This window comes from Mandrillus leucophaeus, unplaced genomic scaffold, assembly GCF_000951045.1.
Source record: "Mandrillus leucophaeus isolate KB7577 unplaced genomic scaffold, Mleu.le_1.0 Scaffold216, whole genome shotgun sequence".
In the NCBI taxonomy this organism is placed as follows: Eukaryota; Metazoa; Chordata; class Mammalia; order Primates; family Cercopithecidae; genus Mandrillus; species Mandrillus leucophaeus.
This window is the reverse complement of record NW_012102210.1, coordinates 667,349-690,044: the sequence shown is the minus strand read 5'-3', so window position 1 is coordinate 690,044 and position 22,696 is coordinate 667,349. Positions and strand designations below refer to the sequence as shown.

At 37.2% G+C, this 22,696-nt stretch overlaps 1 protein-coding gene across 5 annotated transcripts in view; it reads right to left on the bottom strand.

The window, feature by feature from the left end:
* The window catches only part of ZNF638 (zinc finger protein 638), a 99,086-nt gene that overhangs the window by 67,902 nt on the left and 8,488 nt on the right, over positions 1–22,696 (bottom strand). For 3 of the 5 annotated variants that reach the window (XM_011980647.1, XM_011980646.1, XM_011980651.1), the window contains exons 2-3: positions 10,928–12,446; positions 5,695–5,756 (exon numbers count right to left, since the gene is read on the bottom strand). In XM_011980647.1, coding sequence (XP_011836037.1) covers positions 5,695–5,756; positions 10,928–12,244 — 1,379 coding nt within the window. In that variant the 5' untranslated portion in view covers positions 12,245–12,446. Of the gene's footprint in view, positions 1–5,694; positions 5,757–10,927; positions 12,773–21,192; positions 21,321–22,696 lie in introns of all 5 variants that reach the window. The other 2 variants (XM_011980650.1, XM_011980649.1) reach the window with 2 other exon arrangements.

The following is a 22,696-nucleotide window of genomic DNA, read 5'->3' as shown; positions in this document are numbered from 1 at the left end:
GGGTTTCACTGTAGATGCTGTCATTTAATGGTTATGAAACTTAAAGCCAGTTACTTAGTATGTGTAAGCCTTAGCTTTCTCACATGTACATGCTGGAAATGAAGGTGATTAACAACACATCAAAGTTATTAAATTTCCAGAGCTCTCTAGTTTATGGTTCACAAGAGCTTGAAGACTATCATTCGAGTTGGTAATAATGGTCAGGCATGGTGGCTCATGCCTGTAATCCCAACACTTTGGGAAGTTGAGGTAGGCAGATTGCTTGAGCTCAGGAGTTTGAGACCAGCTTCGGCAATCCCGTCTCTACCAAAAATACAAAAAATTAGCTGAGCGTAGTGGCACTTGCCAGTGGTCCTAGCCACACAGGAGGCTGAGGTGGGAGGATCACTTGAACCCAGGAGGTGGAGGTTTCAGTGAGCTGAGAGAGCTAGTAATAAATAATATTGTTGATCTTCACTAGGCTCAGGTTCACCAAGTTTAGACCTGTTCACTAGGTAACACATGTTCTCATCCCTGCTGCCCAGGGCAGAAAGATAAAGCATGTATACATTCTGCAAGCAGAATTTGGAAACACCTCTATCCTGCCCAACTAGTCAAAAATGTGCTTCAGAAGCAGTAACGCTCCTAACATAGGTGGTATAACATAACTATTAAGAGTAAGGACCTAGTTAACTGATATTACCTTTGTCCCAATGTGATGCAATAAATATACACATCACCAATGAAGTATTTGCAACAAAAATGTTCTCAGTGAATTTAATGCTAAGGAAACAAATAGAAAACTATATAAAGTGGGACATTCAACAAGACAAGTTTCCTGGACATTTCAAGGAAAAAGTCAACACTGTAAAAACATCCTCCTCAAACAAAAAAAAAGATGACAAACAAAACAAAACAAAGAGTAGGCTATTCTAGATTAAAAGAGACTGCAATACATAAATCTTAACTGAATACTGGATTGGGGGTATGGATGGGGCAGACAGGAAGAGTTACAAAAGGCATTCTGGAAAGAAATGGGAAAATATGAATTTGGCTTATATATTAGAAGGAATTGTGGAATTACTGCTAATCTCCTTAAACGTATTGTATTGTGGTTATGCAGAACAATGTCCTTATACTTAGGAGATAGATGCTGAATTTAGAAATGACGTCTCATAATGTCTGCAATTTACTTTCAAATAGTTCAGAAAAAAGTATGAAGATATAATAAAGCGAATATTAACAAATGGTGACTATAAATGAATAATATATAAATGTTTTCCTTCCTTTTTCCCTTCAATATTTTATTCTGAAAATTTTTTAAGCCATAAAAAAGTAGAAGGGATGATACATAAAGGCCTATGAGCTAAACTAGTTCCGTTTAACTATTTGCTGCATGATGGCAGGGAAACTGTCTCTGTGCCTCAGTTTTCTCACTGATAAAATCAGGAAGAATCCTTATACTTAACACCCCATAGATGGTTTTGAAAATTAAATCAATTATGTAAAGCACTTAGAATGCCCAGCACACAATAAACATAGTATAATTACCTATTTTTAATACTAAAATTCTGATGCACTGTATCTTTCCTCAACTATTCTTGTGTCATAATCCAGAAAGAGCCAATAAAGCCAGAGAGAATAAGCCATAAGAAAAATCTAAATATACATCAAGGGAGGAATGAGTAGAAAGAAGGTATATCCCCATAACGCAGCTTAAAAGAATAAAGAATGCAGATCTCAAGCACCTAACCAAATCTAATTTATTTATTAAATTATTTTGCAGTGGAGAGAAAGTCATGAAGCAATTATTCAAGTGCATACAACCTCAATGTGATGGTTAATTTTGGGTGTCAACCTGACTAGATTGAGGGATGCTTAGATGGTTGGTGAGGCACTCTCTGTTGGCGTGTCTGTGAGAGTGTTTCCAGTGAAGATTAGTCTGTGAGTCAGTGGGCTGAGTAAGGAAGATCTGCCCTCAATGTGGGCGGGCATCACGCCATAGGCTGGGAGCCCAGATGGTACAAATAGATGGACAAAGGTGGAATTCCCTCTCTCCACCCCTCCTTCCCTCAGAGCGGGATGCCCTTCTCCTCCTTGTTCTTGGACATCAGAACTCCAAGTTCTTTGGCCTTTGGTCTATGTGACTCGCATCAGCAGACTCCTGGGGCTCTAGGGCCTTCTGCCTCAGACTGAGAATTATGTTATCAGCTTCCTTGGTTTGGAAGCTTTTGAATTTGGACTGAGCCACACTACCAGAAGCCCAGAGTCTTCAACATGCAGACAGCATACTGTGGGACTTCTCAGCCTCCATAATTGTGTAAGCCAATTCCCCTAGTAAATCCTCTCTCGTGTATCAATACATAGGCATACCTCAGAGATATTGTAGATTCAGTTCTAAAACATCACACACTAAGTGAGTCACATAAGTTTTTTGGCTTCCCAGTGCAAATAAAAAGTTAAATTTAGACTATGCCAGTCTATTTACTGTACAATAGCATGTTTTTAAAAATGTACATACATTAATTTAAAAGCACTTTATTGCTAAAAAATATTGATGATCATGAGCCTTCAGCAAGTTGAAATCAAAGATCACTGATCATAGATTGCCATAAAAGGTATAACAATAAAGAAAAAAAATTGAAATACTGTGAATGTGACTCAGGCACATAAAGTGAGCACATGCTGTTAGAAAAATGGCACCGATAGGAAAGAGTCCTGACCGGCCCAGTAGAGACAAGGGAAGAGGGAGGCGTTGGATCTGCCACTGTGATCAGAGTGAGGCCAGGTGAAGAAAAATGTGCAGAAGGTAAGAAACTGTGAAGGCATCATGAGGCCTGGTTAGGAGACACAGCCTGGAGAACTATGAAAGATATACTGTTGTTTTAAATTTCAAACCAGTTACCTGTGTAACGAAAGAACTCTTAAGCTCCACAATAGGAAAAGGTGGAAACTGACCCAGAGGATGCCAGATCGAAGGATATATCCAGTTGCAGTTCTTACCAGCACACAGGTGCTAATATACACACTGTTCATTTTCAGCTTCAGCTCTTGATTGCTTTTGGCAGCAAAAGCACTGCTCAAGGCCCAAACGAGAGAGCAATTTGGTATTAGGAGAATGATTAAGATGGATTCTTGAATGGTGCTCCCCAAAAGATACATACATATATATGTTCCAATCCCTGGAACTTGTGAATGTTACCTGATTTGGAAAAGGATCTTTGCAGATGTAATTAAAACTAAAACTCTTGAGATGAAATCATCCTGAATTATCCAACGGGCCCTAGATTCAATAGCCAGTGTCCTTCTAATAGCAGGGCAAAGGGAGGTTTAAGAGAAGGTGGTGTGAAGACAGTAGCAGAGATAGGATTGATGGGCTACAAGCCAAGAAATGTCAACGATTGTCCCCCGTCATTAGAAGTTAGGAGAGAAGCATGGAACAGATTTTCCCCCAGAGCCTCGGAAGGGAATGGTGGCCCGGCTAACACCATGATTTCAGACTTCTGGACTCTAAATAGAAATTTATTCTCTCCTAATTTAAGTCAAAAAGAAAGAAAAAAAAAAAAGAAAAATGGCACCAATAGACTTGCTTGACACATGGTTTCCATAATCTTTCAATTTGTAAAAAAGGCAAATTATGGGAAGTACAATAAATCAAAGTACAATAAAATGAGGTACGCTTATATTTATATATGTCTCCCCTATTGATCTCTGTGGACAACCAAAATACACTTGATATGGTTAAAAAATAAATACAGTAGAACATTAAAGTAGCAGGCATGGAAAGCAAATGCTTTAAAAATCAGGGTCCTAAGTGTATGAAAAAATAATAGGCTTACCTACACAAAAGGCTTTAATAGGTATATACATACTGTTTGCTCAAGTAAATTAACGTAGCTATAATCCTCTTACCAGCATGAATGACTCTCTAAAATAAATAACTCACTCCCACCCAAATAAAAATTCACCTTCATAAGAATTAAGATGTCCCACTGGGTACCTGTGGGAAAATGCTGCTTTGGAGAGATTTTTCAATTTTCAACTGTATTCCTTACAGTGGCAGTAAGGCATATCCAATTCAGGTAACAAATTATCTCCCCATGATAACCTGTATTTGTCTGTACAGCATCTATATAGAATACTAACCCCGATTTCTAGTCTTAATGCAAAAGATCCCGGTGACGCTTATCTCACTCTCAACACCAGGACCAGACATGACACAAACTGAGGTGGACTACCCTATTCCCACAGCCACTATAATGGGTTTCGGGATGGACAACTAACCTAAAGTGAACCAGAGTCAAAACAAAGACTTCTGCCAGAGTTATGGAGAAAGAAGTGCTTTAAAGAAAAAAGGTCAGATGGGAGAGACATATATTCTCAGAATCTCCCAAGGCTGTGTCACAGGGTGAGGAGTGGGGTAAGGAAAACAAAAACAAAACAAAACAAAAAACTCCTAGAAATGCCAGCTATACACATCACTTACATCCAGAACCGTGGGGTCCATTTTGCTATGTGAAACAAGTGTGTCCAAGATTTCAGAAGGCCAATGCAAAAGACAACAGCTAAGAAAGAAGTATTTCTGACACTAATTTTCATTTGAGCATCCAATATAGCTGCTCCTGAAACTATTAATAGAACCACCAACCTGATTTAAGCTTCCCAGTTAAATAAGCTGACAAGTTCTCTTACTTCAAAAAAAAAATTTTTTTTTTTAAATAGGCTGTCGCCCAGGCTAGAGTGCAGTGGCACAATCATGGCTCACTGAAGCTTCTATCTCCCATGCTCAAGTGATGCTACCACCTCAGCCTCCCAAATACTATAACTACAGATGTGTACCACCATGCCTGGCTGATTTTTTATTTTTATTTTGGTAGAGACGAGATATTGCTGTGTTGGCCTGAACTCCTGAGCTCAAGCAAGCCTACCTGCCTCAGCCTCCCAAAGTGCTGAGATTACAGTCATAAGCCACTGCAACTAATCTGCAACTGTAATCACTTATGACCAGAAGGATCCTCAATAATAATCTCAAATCCATTTGCCCAATAACACGTTACTGTCAGTCTGGTGGCTAGGAACAGTTTAATGGTATTAGGGAAGACAGAGTTTAATCTTACGCTACTTCAAGAGATACAGGAACATAGTGTTAAAATCACACTTTTCACCTCTATGGCCAGTAGGGAAACCTTCACAGGCGCCCTGTCTTTATAAGAAAAAGGTGGAAGAATTGAAAAGCCAATGTTAAGGAAGCAAGACATCTAGCTTGTCCATCCCTTACTTAAGGTATATTCTGAAAACTGGTTCTAAGTCAGAGAAGAGCTTTAGTTCCAAAATTAAATACTGGTGTTTGGTTTGTACTGATTTTCAGTTACTTGTCCTATGGGAAGAGGTGGAGATAGGAGAAGAAAGGATACCTGCTCTGATATAGATAAAAGATCCTGGGGAAGGTAAGCCAGCAAATAATGAACTAATGACATAAAAAGTTTACCTACTGGGAATTAAGCCAGAAAATTGTAAGAGCAAAGGATATATTATATTCTACCATTTTGGAAAAATATTAAATATACTTCCACAAAACTACTATTTTTTAAAAAACAATAGCTTTTCAAAAATATTTTTCTCCAAAGTATTATACTAAAGGTATTTAACAGTCACATCTGAACATTAACTATGTTGTAAATATGCTATCTATAATAAAGAAAAAAAAGCTCTTACTGTTGACGTAACTGTCGACAGCTCTCAATATGAGTAGATGTATTTTGATGCTGAATCCAATCCTATTGTAAAAGGAGAAAAGTGTTGAAATTAGAATATTCCTAATGTTGACTAATGAATTAGGCTTTCAAAAAAGACAAAGAATATTTTTTTTTCAAAAATTAAACAAGCATACTCATAAATAGCACTTGGCTGCTCAATAAAATTTTCACAAACAAAAGTTAAAGGCCTCGAAACAAATGCACTTAATACCATACCTCACTGATCCCATTTGAAAATCTTTTATTATAGAAAACATTTTAAAAATCAAAACCATGGCTGCACATTTTGAAATCAATATATAAACTTGGAGAAAATAAAAGCATGGATCAGAAAAAACTTACTGCAAATATAAAAACAACACACCAGAAAACACCAAAAAATCTATGAGTAAAATGGTATCTGTGAAACAGCATCTTCAAAATACAGTATTTCAATGACAAAATACCTCTAAAATTCAAGCTAACAACATCAACAATAAAAAAATGCCACCTCATAAACCAGTACCATTCCATACAAGGTACTTCCTACACTGGCAAATAAGATTAGGAAAAACATAGGGGAAAATGCTACTGATCAAATCTAGTTTCAAAATTTAAAAGTAACAACATTTCAAAGATACAGTATCCCTTATATACAGAGCTTTACAATTAACACAATGCTTTTTTTTTTTTTTTTTTTTTTTTTTGACAGAGTTTTCGCTCTTGTTGCCCAGGCTGGAGTGCAATGATGCGATCTCAGCTCACTACACCCTCCACCTCCTAGGTTCAAGCGATTCTCCTGCCTCGGCCTCCTTAGTAGCTGGAATTAACAGGCATGCACCACCAAGCCTGGCTAATTTTTGTATTTTTAATAGAGACGGGGTTTCACCATGTTTGTCAGGCTGGTCTCGAACTCTTGACCTCAGGTGATCCACCTGCCTCGGCCTCCCAAAAGTGCTGGGATTACAGGCATGAACCACCATGCCCGGCCCAAAATGCTTTCTTATACATTACTTCATTTACAAATAAATCTGTCCTAAAATTACAATCTGTACCCATAAATAACTCTGGAAGATACATCTGGTTTAAAAAAAAAAAAAAAAAAAAGGCCAATACAGTTTACAAAGATACAGTTTCCAAGGTGAAACAATTAGTTAAAAGCAATATGTATGTTACTCAATGTTTTACTGTTCCTCCAGCATTTGGAAAGGCAGAAAACTTACTAGATAACTCTGTATTTCAACACTTTGCTTAAGGAAAATGTTATTATTTGTTTCCATTTGAAACACATTTTAGGTCATTAGAAATTTCCACAGTTAAAATCACGGTTGACAATAATTTTGGATTCTGCCTTGGCAAGAACTATCTGAAAGAAGGTACACTGATTTGCAAGGCTCAACATCAATTTAAACTCAGCAACAAGGTATGACAAATCCTAAACTATTTCATTAAGCCATGGAACTGATTGTGGACTACAAAAAAGAAATGTTTGTACATCCTGTTTAGTAATACAAATAGAAAGCTAGAAGAGATTGGCAGTTAAGAGCCTCTAGTAGTACTAAAACCCGTATTTTTAATATTAATTGGACATTGTTTACATCAAACAGACACACTGGTGCAGGCAGTGGGTTGGGCATGATTTATTTGAACCATAAAGTGTGTTATCTGAATACGTTGCCAACATTCAATAATCCAGAGATTTTACCCCCAAGTCCAGATTTCCAGCTTTTCTTGAAAAAATAGGAAGATACAGTAATACAGGATACCATTCTTATAGCAACTATCACCTGAAGATGATGGCTGCCCTACTTAAGACACACTCTTCTCAGTTCAAAACACGATGGCTGCCCTATTTAAGACATACTCTTCTCAGTTCAAAACACACATACACATGTTCTCTTAGGCTTGCTTCACAAATTGACATTACTTGCTTTAAGCTCAGTAAATACACCCACCCCACCCCAACTTCTAGACTCTCTAGTAACAGTTTCCACATTAGATAATAGTCCAAAAGCAGCACTGTCTCCCCAGAGAAAAAGTGATAAATACCTACTAGCAGGAGATGCTGCAAGGACTATACAGAATTAGGCAGGCTCAGAATGAAACTGAAAATATCTACTCGTATCAGGGCTCACTTACTATTCTCAACAGTTTTTTATTGTCAGTACTTTCTCAAACTGAATTACTTCAGTCATTATGACACAGTTCCTAAACCAAGGAAAGTTTCTCCTTTAAAACCTGAACCCCAATTTAACAAGCAAATACATTTCACATTCTCAAAGTACATCTTCACAGCTACAGTTTCAAAGACTCGAAGGTGGGGAATATACATATTGTCAGATTTACTCAGTAGGAAAAAGTTTACAATCGGTAATTTACATTTATTGGCTTCATATTTATGTCATATATACACACACACAAACACTTACGAGGCTGCAAAATATATCACAGAAACGAGAGGCAGTGTGTACTATCAAAATCCATCTTCACAAATCCCCATCATTTGGCCACTTAGTAGTGAAAAATTCATTACTTAGATGAGCCCCATTCTGCTGCGCTGTTAAAAGGTGTGTGTGTGTTTTTAACAGCAATCTAGGTGAGCTCTGATGACTAAATAATTTCCTCTCCTCTCAACTTTTTACTTTTATCTCATTAACCCAGGTTTTTACCATCTTATACTTGAACAATTAGAGAAGCTTCCAAGTGGAAGTCCTACTCCACATCATCTCATCTCTATTTACCCTGCATACTTCAGTCAGGTTGCCCTAAAATATACTTCCAACATGTCACTTCACTTATCAACAGACTTATTTAGCTTTCTAATGCCTCTCACCTCAAGTCTAAACTCCTAGGCTAGCTCTTAAAGGCCTTTCATACTTACTTGTAATATGCTCATCTTTCCCAACTGCCTCTTACCACTATGAAATGTAATCTTCTCTCTAGACCTTTGCCTCTCTGTATGTTGTTGCCATCCCTCCTCTTCTTTTTCTTTTTCTTTTTTTTTTTTGAGATGGAGTCTCGCTCTGTCACCCAGGCTGGAGCGCAGTGGCGCGATCTCGGCTCACTGCAACCTTCCGCCTCCTGGGTTCAAGCGATTCTCTGCCTCAGCCTCCTGAGTAGCTAGGATTACAGGTGTGCATGGCCACACCCGGCTAATTTTTGTATTTTTAGTAGAGACGGGATCTCACCACGTCGGTAAGGGTGGTCTTGAACTCCTGACCTCAGGTGATCCACCCGTCTTGGCCTCCCAAAATGCTGGGATTACAGGCTGTGAGCCACCGCGCCCGGCCCCCTCCTCCTCTTTATACAGGCATATCTAAAGCCTCTTTATCATTCAAGACCCATCTCCAACCTACTCCATCAAGTCTTCTCTCCCACATCATTCTAGTTAAGACAGACTCAGTGCATTCAGTAACTGTCATTCCATTAGTCTAACTAGGCTATAAAAGTCTTTTGATGTCAGGATGCATATTTATACTTCTTTTTAAACACACACTGCTACAAATACAATAGTTAAAATAATTAAATTGGTAAAATGGTATTAAATTGGTAAACTGATGATGCTGGCCTGAGTGATACACGCCTGAAATCAAGATCGAAATCTCTGTTCCCTACAGCATATCCAAACAAGTTAAATAAATCACAAAACTACTTGTTGCCTTCTAATTGTTTTAAATGTCTTGGGAGTATAATTTTTCTCCTCAATAAGATTGAATAAACTGCTTAATAACATCTAAAATTTTACACAGTTCCTCATTTCTGCCCCAGTACCTAATTGAGAGTCAAGCACAAAATTGGTATCCATAAGTACATACTAAATTAAATGTACATCTTTTCTACTCTACAGAATACAAAACTTCAAGTTCTTTATTTAAAGATATATTTTCTTGGATTCATTATGACTAATTAAAAGTTCAAAATACATTTTAAAAAAAATTATGTGGTATCCCCAGTCACAAGAACACAGAGAGACTAACACTCAATTCACTACTTAGGCCAGGGCTACTTACAGATTACAATTAGGTGATACGAATTATTCTAAGACTTTCCCTTTTAAGGACTTTGCTATCCCTTCTGATGGAATAAGGCAACTATTATTTTAATAGAATTTGGCACATCTGGCTAAAATGGGGTAGAACACTGCTTTCTTTTGCTGGGGTTAACCTTAAGAAAATATCAACAGATCTAATCAGATTCATGTTGATGAAAACCTAGTGAGTGAATAATAAAAGAAAATCAAAAGGCAACATTGGAAGAAAAGAACAAGAGCATAACACATAGATTTCTAAGCCTAAGTATACAACCAATTCCAGGCCATGGCCTTGAATCAAAGCTTTTTCCCATGTTAGTATATTCCCTTCTGACCCTTTACAATCTAAATCTATAAATCACATTAGCAAATAGAAGAAACAGTGATTGCCAACCATACGTAAGTATATAAAATTTACCTGGAAATTCCTGCTCAAATCTACCAATGATTACAACTGAATAGTATGTTCTACATTATAGTACACTTTACTGCCTCTGCAAAATACTTCCAACTACACTATCAAAGTACCTAAATCTTCTTTATTTTTTAAAGATTTTTCTCTACAAATTTCTATCATTTCACATTATTTTTTGAGTCCACAGCTGGTCCCAGAATAATTTACTGCACCTTGACTTATTTTTGCTATGAAGTTATTTTAGAGAGCTTCTTCTAAAAAAATACTAGAAATCACTAGTCTACATAAAGTCAGGAAATATTTAAATCAACATTAATTGTGATAACCAAGACAGGTATATATGTGCAAGTCTATAATATACTGTCTCTTAAATGTGTGCATTACAAATGGGTTATACCGTCTCTTTGTATTTTTATACTAACAGATCCTTTTAAAGAAAGGTGATTCCATGTGACATTGTCTTGTAAGTACGCAGCTATATGTTACATAAATTTTATGTTGCGTAAGTGGGATAACTAAAAGTTCAAAATAAATGGACAAACTATTAAAATATGGTGTGCCCGGTCATAGGAATACAGTAAGCCTAATACTAAACTCAGTACTAAGGCCAGAGCTACTTAAGATTACAACTATGTATTGAGGCTGCAATTAAAATTACCTTCTGCTACTTCCTTAACGCCTAGTTAACAGCAGTATACATATCAAAATTTAGAGAAAACTTTGGCGCTGAGCATCATTATACAGTGATCTTTTTTTAAAAACACTCACCTTCAAATGACTACATTCTACGTTACATAGAGAACACAAATGTGGAAATATTCTTGGAGATGCTGCATAATAATCATTCATCATAGAAGGAGTAGGAAGTCTCTTCATCTTCTGGGCATCAGCATGTGAAAACTTTGGTAGCCAAGATGCTTTCACAATACCAAAGGGAGATCGAATGGGAACGTCAGCCTGTGACTGGTAATTCTTTTTACTCCCTCTTGATCCAACATGCACGTTAGATGAATTAATCACAGGTTCATGTGGGATCCGCTCTTGCTGGCTTACAGCTGAAATTAATTCCGATGAAAAAGGTTGCTGGTTCATAGATGGAGGAATCAGAGATTGACTCATCGTCTGGCTAACTGTTTGGTTAATGGATTGGTTGACGGATTTTATGGGTTCAAGGACTGACTGTCCTCCCGAAATGTGTAAGCCTGACATCTTGGCTCCACTCTCAACTGGGAAAAAGGACCGATTATTGGAGGACTCACCGGGGAAGTCCATTTGGCGAAATACGTCTTCAACAGGAAACATAGAATTACATATCACATTTGGATTGGGAACAGATGCAGAGATGTTCTGCTGTGACTGAAATTCATTCTCGACCTCATCAGTTGGAATTTCAGGATCATAAATACGTACTTCAAGTGGATCTTCTGTGTAGCCATATTTGCTTGCATGCCCATAATCTATCACATTACTTGAAACTGCTTCACTACCAAGGGTTTCTTTATTTCTGCTCTGAGAAGGTAAATTAGGTAATCGGCGCCCCATTTTTCGCATTCTTATATCCCTCAAAATTAATGGCATATTTTCAGGAGTCAGTTGTTCATCAGGATAGCGACTAAGTTCTTCTAGGTCTTCATTAGATAATCCAAAACTTGCTAAGATACTTGAGGCACTCTCTTTTGTATAGCGGCTCTGTACTTTGGGACTCTGCTCTGTAACCTGTGTTACAGAACTCTGTTTCACTGCCACTGATGCAGATATATGAGGCTCATCATCCCATCGGCTACCATGAGGCTTCCCCTTCTTCTGTTGTGCTTCATGAAAATCCAGTTTTTCTTTGGTCAATCTTGGATCAGTTCTGTGTTGAGTTACCTGAACATTCATTCTCTGTGGTCCCATGTTCTGATAAGATTCATGGCCAGCAAATCTGTGTGGAATTCCACGTGCTCTCCCTGCTGGGTAAAATCTTGGGAGACCCATAGATCCAGGCCTCATAAATGGTCCTGGAGGCCTCATCCCAGAAGGGTTAGGTGCTCGTGGCCTTTGAAGTGGAAAGTCTCCTCGAGGATTAAACCTGGGTCTCGACATGGCTATTTTCAAGAAAGCCTGATTTAATAAAGTATAAGGTGGTGTTGAACCATGTGAGGCAACGGCATTCAGCTGCTGAAGCGCCAACTGAGTCTTAATCTGAGCAAAGTGCAAAGGAGATGGGCCCAACAGAAGTGGGTTTGCAATGCCCAGGTTCAAGGAATTCACAAGTGGTGCGAAATTTTCCAAGAATAACACAAAGCTGAAAGTTAAAACACAAATATTAGATCATTTTAATTCAAACTACTTCATGAAGTGGGTTCTACAGCCAGTGTAAAACATTTTGAAATAAAGCCATGAAACCATTCTGCATTTCATATACTTTTAGAGTAAGGGCTTACGAGGATTTAAATTTCCCAAAAACTTTCTCTTCTTTTCTTTCCTGAATGCAGAACACAAGCCCCAAACCTCAAGTCAGAGTTCATGTACATTGTGTTGTTCTGGGTGCTGTCCTAGGTGCTGAGCAGTAATTACAACTCCTTTTACATAATCTTGAAAAATACTGGGAATTTATTTCACGCTGTAATACTGGGAGAAAAAAAGATGAAGGCATTAAAATACTTTTAAATGCACACATATTTAATATGCACGTTATCAAATAAACAAATAATAAAAGTAAGAACTGTAAGCCTAAAAGACCCATTTTTGTAAAACACAAATCTTCCTTGGAATCAGCCTTCACATCTAATCAATCCCACAGGGCAATTAAACTACACTTATGTTCATATTATTAAATAGTTGTTTCTTGTTAGATAAAAATGTGCTGTCAATAACTTGACTACAGACTCTAAGAAAATAGTAAGCAATGGCATGGAATTTGTTATAACACAGAACATAATACGTAACAAAACCAGTAATCCTTCCCTTGGATTCCCTCCATAATCAGTTTAGACGAATATATACGGATAATAATAATGATTAACTTTATACAGCACTGTCCATATGTCAGTCAGTGTTCTATGAACTTTAAATGATGCTCACAACAATCCTGAGGTATGTACAGTTTTACAGAGGAAGACACAAAGGCACACACAGGTAAAGTAACTTACAAAGACAAGTGACTGCTGAGATTTGTATTCAAGGTTATCTGGTACAGTAATCTGTGCTCTTAACCATTAACAGATGTGAGCAAAGTATCTTACAGTTTCCAGGCATTTTATTAGTTAAAACTGGTTGCTGACCAGCCTATCAGACTGTACTACCCACTGCAACACTCTTCTCAGAAAACAGTACTTTAGCTATCATTCAGGACCAAGGTCAGCAGCCACATAACTTGGGTTTCCTCCTGCAATTAAAAAATTTATGAGTATATAGACTATGTTGGTGCTTTCTATCAGGACCTCACTTTTATGCGTGACTGAAATGCATGGTGGAAAATGTGAGGTCTTGAGGCATCTACAATCATTATAAAAATCAACATCATGGATCCTATTTGCTAACCATCACTGTCTGGTTCAAGCTACAATTCCATCCATTACTTTACTATATACTTTTCTCTTTATTTATATATAATGTTATTAATTGTTAATTTGGCTGGGAAAATGGTCTTTATCTGGTTAACACCTCCCTTCCAATCATTTTGCATGCTGCCATCACATTTAACCTTTGCAAAAGGACATTTTTACCACACAACTCCTCTGTTCAAAAATCCACAAATTTCTCATTCCCTTTATTTCTTAGCTTTATTGTTTAAGGTCCAACCAATCTAACCAATCTCTCTAATTTTATCAGACAGGTATTTTTGTTATGTCTTTGTTCTTATTCTTCCCAACTCTCTTCCTCTCTTCCAATCAAAAACAAACCTTGCCCTGGATGCTGACCTGACTTTATTCATCCTTCAAGGTCACCCCCATTCAACCTCCCCTGACTACCAATGTCGAGAGAGAGTCTTCCAATAACCCGGTTTTTTTTTTTTTTTTTTTTTTTTAAAGACAGGGATGCGCTGTTACCCAGGCTGGAATCCAATGGCACAATCTCGACTCACTGCAACCTCTGCCTCTCGGGTTCAAGCCATTCTCCTGCCTCAGCCTACCAAGTAGCTGGGATTACAGGCATGCGCCACCATGCTACCTGGCTAATTTTTGTATTTTTAGTAGAGATGGGGTTTCGTCATGTAGGCCAGGCTGGTCTCAAACTCCTGACCTCAAGTGACCCACTCGCCTCGGCCTCCCAAAGTGCTGGGGTGTGAGCCACATCGCCCAGCATCCAATAACCTTTATTTATCGCTTGTACCATTTTTGGATTCTTAATATCTTATATTTTTGCGCTCATACACACATGATCTTTTTCAACAACCTAATGCCAACTGAAGGTTTATATTCATGGCTAAGTCTTATCCCCCAAGCATATAAACCCTACTCCTACTCAAAAGATCCTCAAATATTTGTTAAACTACCTAAATGATCACATCCAAAGTATTCATTATTAACATGCACAGGTTAATTTTCAAATTAGAATGAAACACAAAAATACATCAAATACATACGTTTTTCATTCACCAGATACAGGCTGCAGACACAAGCTTACCAAACAATGATACCCAAATTCTGTTAAAAAGTTCATTTATAACAAACTCATGGTCTTTTTAAACAATCATAAATTATATGAAATTGTGCCTACCTTCTACATAATAAAATCTCTTCCAAAAACTGTCTTCACCCAATCCTAAAAGATACGCATTGCTTATGTAAGCAGTTTATCATCTAGTTATTACAATGCTTTCTGAACCACTTATTCCATTTGGTGAAGACTCCTCTTATAAATTCATAGCACAAGCTCTTCCAAATAATGTTTCTCCCCCAAAATAAAACAGCAAATTTCAATCAGAGTGATCTAATTACTAAATGTAATTGTGAAGAAGTATCATTCAGAATCATCTCCGTTTTGAATTCCTTAAAGGCAAAAATCTACTGTGTATTTCCTAATGTGCCCAACATTGCATTACACTGATTCAAGTACACATTTATAGAGGTTAAGAGAACTGCCCTTGACAAAGTGTATTCTCCAGAATACTAGAGTACTCTGAGCGGTCTTCTACAAAGATGTTCCCTGGCCAAGAAAGTTCGAAGGGCACCATACTTGCTTTGTAAGAGGGGCATAATGTCTATTAGCATATTAAAGTCTATGAGAGGCTAGGTGAGGTAGCTCACTCACACCTGCAATCCTAGCACTTTGGGAGGCCAAGGCAGGCCGATTACTCTGAGCCCAGGAGTTCAAGACCAGCCTGGGCAACATGACGAAATCCTGTCTCTACAAAAAAAAAAAAAAAAAAAAACCAAACACAAAAATTAGCCAGGCATGTTGGCTCGTGCCTATAGTCCCTGGCTACTCGGGAGGCCAAGGCTGAAGAATCGCTTGAGCCTGGAAAGCAGAGGTTGCAGTGAGCCGAGGTTGCACCACTGTACTGCAGCCTGGGCAACAGAGTGAGATCCTGTCTTTAAAAAAAAAAAAAAAAAGAAAAAAGAAAAAAAGCTACAAGAAGCCCTGCTGTAGTTTATCAAAATCCTTTTTACATTTTCCACTTCCCAAACCTGGGTTTCTATTCGTAAAACAGACATTTGCTTCCTATGGTAGGTTTCCCAGAATATAAATGTTAAAAGAGAAACTTTCCTACCTATATACCCAGGGGTCATGTCTGAAATATTTAGTAACTGGTAAAGCACACGCAATGAACAATCAAAACATAGGTGCTTTACAGTGTGGAAGTAGACTCCTAAGCCCCTCCTTTGTCTACCACCCTTAAACTGTTAAGGGTTTAAGTTGCTGTAGCACGAGAAGGTAGTGGTAGGGCATCCCTAGGGAAGGAACTAGAAGAGAAGGAACTAGATGTGGGGGTCCACCCTTGGAGTAGCCACTACTTACTAATCATGCTAATCATGGAAGAATTATTTCTGTATTTAACACAGCAGCGTCAGTGTGTAGTCACTATTAGTCCTGCAAAGACACCAGTCTTTCATAGAACAATCTGGAATTCACATGAAGAGAAGAATTAAAAGGCATTTTCGCAGTTAAGGAATTTCAACTATCAATATGCAGAGGTATGGCCTGTTTGCATTTTTTAGGAGTCTTTAAAAACCACACCTGACCTCCCATATGGTTAGTCCCATCCTAAAATCTAATATAATGAAGACAGAGTAATAAGTTGGTAGCCCTGGCTCTCCCCAGAAGATCTCTCTCCCTTCTCTACTGGGAAGAAAAGTCAGAGTTCTGTTCAGCTACAGTTATTTACTGAGCATTCTGGTCCCAGGACCTGCTAGCTAGAGGTAGGAAAGTTTCTCTTCTAACATTCATATCCTGGGAAACCTACTAAAGGAAGCACATGTCAATCTTCCAATAGGTCACTTCTGCCAACTTCCTTTCTGAGAACAAGTTTCTTTAATCCTTTCAGCCAATGCTTCTAACTTACCTCAAGACGCCACACAAATTTCATACTTTTATGTGTAGTATATATCATTGTAGTTTGTATTTATAGTTACATTTTCACACAATAACCCAGTTGATATAAAATCATCATCTTCTTATGCTACCACATCATTTCTAATCCTGGTAGAGAAGTTTCTGATGAAATACTTTGTCAAAACATCGTTAAAAGAAGAATTATGGGCCAGGTACAGTGGCTCATGCCTATAACAGTTTGGGGGCTGAGGCGGGTAGATGGCTTGACCCCAGGAGTGCGAGACCAGCCTAGGCAACATAGAGACTTCACCTCTATAAAAAAATTAACAAAAATTAGTAAAGTGGTGGGGCATCCCTGTGGTTCCAGCTACTCAGGAGGCTGAGGCAGGAGGATCACCTGAGCCCGGGTGTTTGAGGCTGCAGTGAGCCATGATTGTACCACCGCTGGGTGACAGCACAAGACCCTGTCTCAAAAAAAAGAAAAACAAAAAAAAGAAGAATTATGATCAATTACTTTACCATACATTTGTTCAACTGTCCCAACTTTATTAGAATTCCTACTAAAATCACATGATTCTTAAATTAAAGCATGACACACAATTTTGGGCATCGGTAAGAAGTAATAAAGACATTTTTAAAAATACAGGTGGTTCACATCTGTAATTCCAACACTTTGGAAGGCCAAGGCAGGTGGACTGCTCTGAGCCCAGGAGTTCTAGGCCAGCTTGGGCAACATGGTGAGACCTTATCTCTACAAAAATGAAAAAACCAAGCATGTTGGCTTTTTAAAACTAGCTACTCAGGAGGCTGAGGCGGGAGGACTGCTTGAGCCCAGGATGTCAAGGCTGCAGTGAGCTGTTTCCACTACTGTACTCCAGCCTAGGTGGCCAAGCAAGACCCTGTCTCAAAAAATTTATATAAATAAAAAATCTGCCTATGACCTACATGCCAAATAACATATCTTCAATGGTTAAAAAAGTAAGTATTATGTTGCCTCTTCTTTGTGAATGAAATTTAAGGAGTATAATGGTCACCCTTCTCTGAGGTGAAAGCATTCCAAGATCCCCAATGGATGCTTGAAACCATAGATGGTACTAAATCCTATGTATACTGCGTTTTTTCCTGTACATACATACCTGTGATAATGTTTATAAATCAGCTACAGTAAGAGATTAACAATAAAAAACAATTAAAATATACCGTAATAAAAGTTACATGAATGTGGTTGTTCTCAAAACACCATTCTCATACTACACTCACCTATTTTTGGATGGTGGTTGACTACGGGTAACTAACTGCAGAAAGTAAAGCCGTGGTGTATACTCATACTTCACTTGCACAATTTTCACTTTTAATTAAAAGTGTTAAGTACATTTTTAATCATTTAGCAAAGTTTGTCTTCTATCATTCATATCCACTCCAAATAAAATGTTTTAACTAAAAGGATGCTTGTTATACTGCAAGCTTTCTATTTATAAAGTATTATAAAGTTTCCTTTTGCAATTACACAATTCTGAAGTCTTATTTTTTCAAATTTAACTTAGGTGCTCCACCAACAGCACTTTTCTTTACTTTGTCACTTAACTTTTATGTCTTTCTCAATCAATTCAAGGGAATAAAATTCCAAGATTAAGTATCAGGCCATTCAGGATATTTTTTTAAATACTAAGTACTCCCAAGAAATTTTGAGAAAGTTTTTCTTAGCAATAAATCTAGAGAGTAAGTTCAAATTCAGCTTTTATTCATACAAAATAATTATTGACATCATTGTTCTAGGTAAGGAAGGACCAAAGATATTAAAGCCAGAACAGATCTCTCCTTCATATAGCTAACATTCTACTTTTTAAGATGGAGCTAGTATCTCATAAAATTAAACAAAATGATAAAATATATAGTTAAAAATCTCTTGAAAACTTCCCTTTTCATGCTTCTGCAATTATAAAAGCTTGTAGAGAGATTGGAAACTGGTCAAATAAACTATAGTACATCCATATTTTCAGCATCCACTGGGAGGTTTTAGAATGTATCTCCCTCAGAAAAGGGGACACCACTAAGTAAAGGCTTTTAATGACCAGAATCAGAATCCATACAGACAAGACAGGAAAATTCTTCTAGGTTGGAGAGAATTTCAGAATTTGGACACTAGAAATAGAGGGCAAGCTATTTATTTTAACAGGAGATGGTGTGATGCAACAGGAAAATATCTGAGATTTTTTTGGTGGGCAGAGGGGAGCATAAAGCAGTAAATTCAAACTCAAACTGTAAGAGTCTGTCATCCATTTGTCAAAAAGGTCTATGACTCCCAAAAGGTTAAGAAATTCTATTTAGGGGTGTCAGAATCTACATTTTTAAGGCCTCAATTTACATGGTTAGGAGACAATCTAATCTCTCTTCTATTCCATTTAATTTTCAGCTACTGGCTTTCCTACACTGCTACATGCCTAATACTTTCTACTGGATCATCACTTCCGTACATCTCAACTTTGCTAAACACTGGTTTTTTGTTGTTTCTGTTTTACTTACTGGCAGGCAAGAACATTTAATAGGGAATGACAGTGGGTCACACATTTCCTTCTTACAAGTGTCCATCTAAATCCTGCATGCCACTGTGGGATCGGGTGAGGAGATACATCCTAACAGACCCTTCTTTTTCCCCTTTTTGATTTTAGTGGAAAGGAGTAAGTTCAGAATCATTCACTCAATGTATTAAACATCTTCTGAGAGCCTAACATGACAGTAACCAGGCTACTTGCTAGTTTTAAAGCCAAATAAAATACAGTTACATTCCTACAACCAAACTGCTAACAATCTAACAGAAAAAAACAAATTGCAGTAAGGTTTGTCAGTATTATAACAAGGCTGAAGTATCAGAAAAGGATTTCTGGAAGACAGAAATGCTTGAATTGAGTTTTGTAGCATGGCATCTTCTACATTTGAGGAAACTAGTAGAAATGAGATTTCAAATAATGTCTTACTAAACATGTGTTTACCAAATTTTCAAAAATTTGGAGTATCCTAAAGTCTCTGGATAAAATACTGTAAGACAGTTGTACTGGAAATGATAATAAGTAAATTATAACTTATTAATACGTTTTTCTGACAAAGGCATAACATTCAAGACAAGAAAAAAATAGCTTCAGATAAAACATTAGAATCTTTGCACCCTCAGGACTATTTGATAAAAGTCAGCTATGAAGACAGAAAAAAAGTGTTAGGAACCAACATCCCTTATGCCATATGTCAGCTACTGTTTTTAGTGGCTTTTTCAATCCTCTGCTCTCTCTATACCAATTCTCTTACCAAATTGCCAAGATATAAAAAAAATAAAATAAAATAACTCCATTTCTAAACATAAAATTCAATGTATTCCTGTCAATACCTCTCATATGTACTTTTCTTTTTCCTCTCACCACCATCATCATCCTAATGCCATTTCTTTGGCTATTACAAACTTTAAATCTACAGTTATCTATGCAGATTCACAGAGGCACTGGCAAAAAGGGGCAGAAGTTACAGGTCAAGTGCTTAATGAGTAAAATAATGTGTCTGAGATTTTCTTTAAAATAATCTGGGCAGGGGTGAGGGAAAGAGCGAACATGTGTAGTGGGGCAGGGGGCAGTCGTAGTGCTAGATGAACGGAGTTTGATGAAGTAAGACACGTAAAAATACTGGCTGTGGAAGCTGAGTAGTGAGTCCCTAAGAATTTATCTGCGCTTTTTTCACATTTCTGAAGATTTCCAAAATAAAAAGTTTAAGTCCTAAATATTAGGTATGACTTTTTTTTTCTTTTTTTTGATACGGAGCCTCACTATTACCCAGGCTGGAGTGCAACGACAACCTCAGCTCACTGCAACCTCCACCTCCTGGGTTCAAGCGATTCTCCTGCTTCAGCCTCCCGAATTGCTGAGATTACAGGCGTCCGACACCATGCCCGGCTTTCTGTATTTTTAGTAGAGACAGGGTTTCACCACGTTGGCCAGGCTGGTCTTGAACTCCTGACCTCATGTGATTCACCCGCCTAGGCCTCCTAAAGTGCTGGGATTTCAGACGTGAGCCACCATGCCCAGCCAGTATGACATTTTTAACAAAACGAAAAAAATGGGACAAGTAAAAAACAACGAACATGAGTTAGTGAAGATGACATCATTCTTCTCAATCTAACATTATCACATCAAGGTCTGACAAAGCCAAATCAGCTAAAAAGCTGATTAACAAGCAATGTATAAATAATAAATTCAGATTTAAGTCTAAAATCATTTAAATTATATCCTATACCCTTCACCCTTCCTTCCCACTTGACTTTTTAGCTATTACTAAACAGTTTGATATTTTGCTATCTTTGTTTCATTCTACCTTTTGGTGGAAAAAATTAACTTGTAAAATTTAGAAAGTAAAATAAAGCAAAACAAGCAAAGTGATCTTGGTAAGAAACCTCTAAGAATTAGGTTATATCACAACGAAGAAAATAAACCCTCTGCCTTTTTAAGATAATGATGTAACCTGAAAACAATGTGATAAGAAACAGAAACCAAAGGCAAATTTGGCATTAATACCTGGAAAACCACCAAACAAATTAAGACAGTCATTATAAAACCTTTCTCCTTTAACCCCAGGAGCTCTGGTCATAAAGAGGTTTGTTCATCGGAAGATTTATGGCTAGTTTTCTTATGAAATAACTAACCTGCAAAAACGAGAGTTGAGATCAGGGTTCTTAACTATTAACTCGTTGGGGAAAAAACTGCAATTAAATAGTATTAACTCTTTAAAATAAATGTTTTATTCCTAGTTATGTAAGTAATGTGTGCTTGTAACAGAAAACAGTAACAACCTGCAAACAAAATCCTTACCAACAAAACCATCACCCAGAGTAAATTAATACTCTGGTATAGTTTCATCTACTTTAGTGTACGTTCATGCATGCATGATGGGCGGGTGTGGTATATTCAACATTGTACAAAATTAGAACTATGCTATTTGCTCTTTTCAAATGACATTTTATTTTTCTAAATTTAATATTTTTCAAAAACTGAATAGTGACAAAATATTCTCAACCTTTGAACTGTTTTATTTTAACAAATAACTAATAATTCTCATTTGTGTCCTTTTAAGAACAAAAACATGTCACTGTAAAACAAGAAATATTCAATATAATGTCAACCATAAAAATTCTTTCAGAAACACATAGTAGAAACTGGGTTCCTGAGGAAGCCATGACAGAACGGCTTGACGAATTAAAAAGACAGCGCTATTAGATCCTGTGAGGTATTTCTGAGATCTCCAATACCATGGACAATTAAGAACTGCCTATTATTTTGATGCAGTCTTTCAGAAGGAAGGGAGCCCTTAATTTTCTTTACAGATATGGGTACTTTATCCAAAGCCATCATCAAAAATCAATCCATCAGATAATGGCCCCATTAGACTTACAAGGAAAAGATTTATATCAAACCCTATACTTGGACTTACACTACTTTATAGTTTACAAAGCACTTTAAATATTATCTCGTCTGAGCTTCACAATGACCTTAAGAGCAAAGGAATTCCAGTTTACACATTAAGTAAAACATAGCTAGGAAGTAATAAGATTACAACATCTCCCATTGGTGTTCTTTCCATATACCAGATACATTAAGTATAAATTTACTGTATAACTTTATTTCTAATCATAAAAAAGCAAAACAGGTTCATAATCCGCCCCCAAAAAAGAAAAACTACCCTGTAACATGCAGGAAAGAATAAAAAGTATTCTATAATCTTCCCACAAAAGGAAAACTACCACTAACATTATTTTTCTAGACATACAAACATATACCTCATTTGGTACTGCTTTGTTCGAGCACTATTTGTCTCAGAGTATATAAATTCACTTTGGTACTTAAGAATGCAGTTATTACAATGGCTAGTTAATACAAGAGGCTGATTGTTTATTCAGCTATAAAAACTAACATGTCACTCTGTGCTTTCCTGGTACTCAATCTGCCAATCTCTCCTACCACGCAGATAAAGCCATTCAGCCAACTTCTTTACTATTAGTTTTTGTCCTCTCTTGTCTCACAA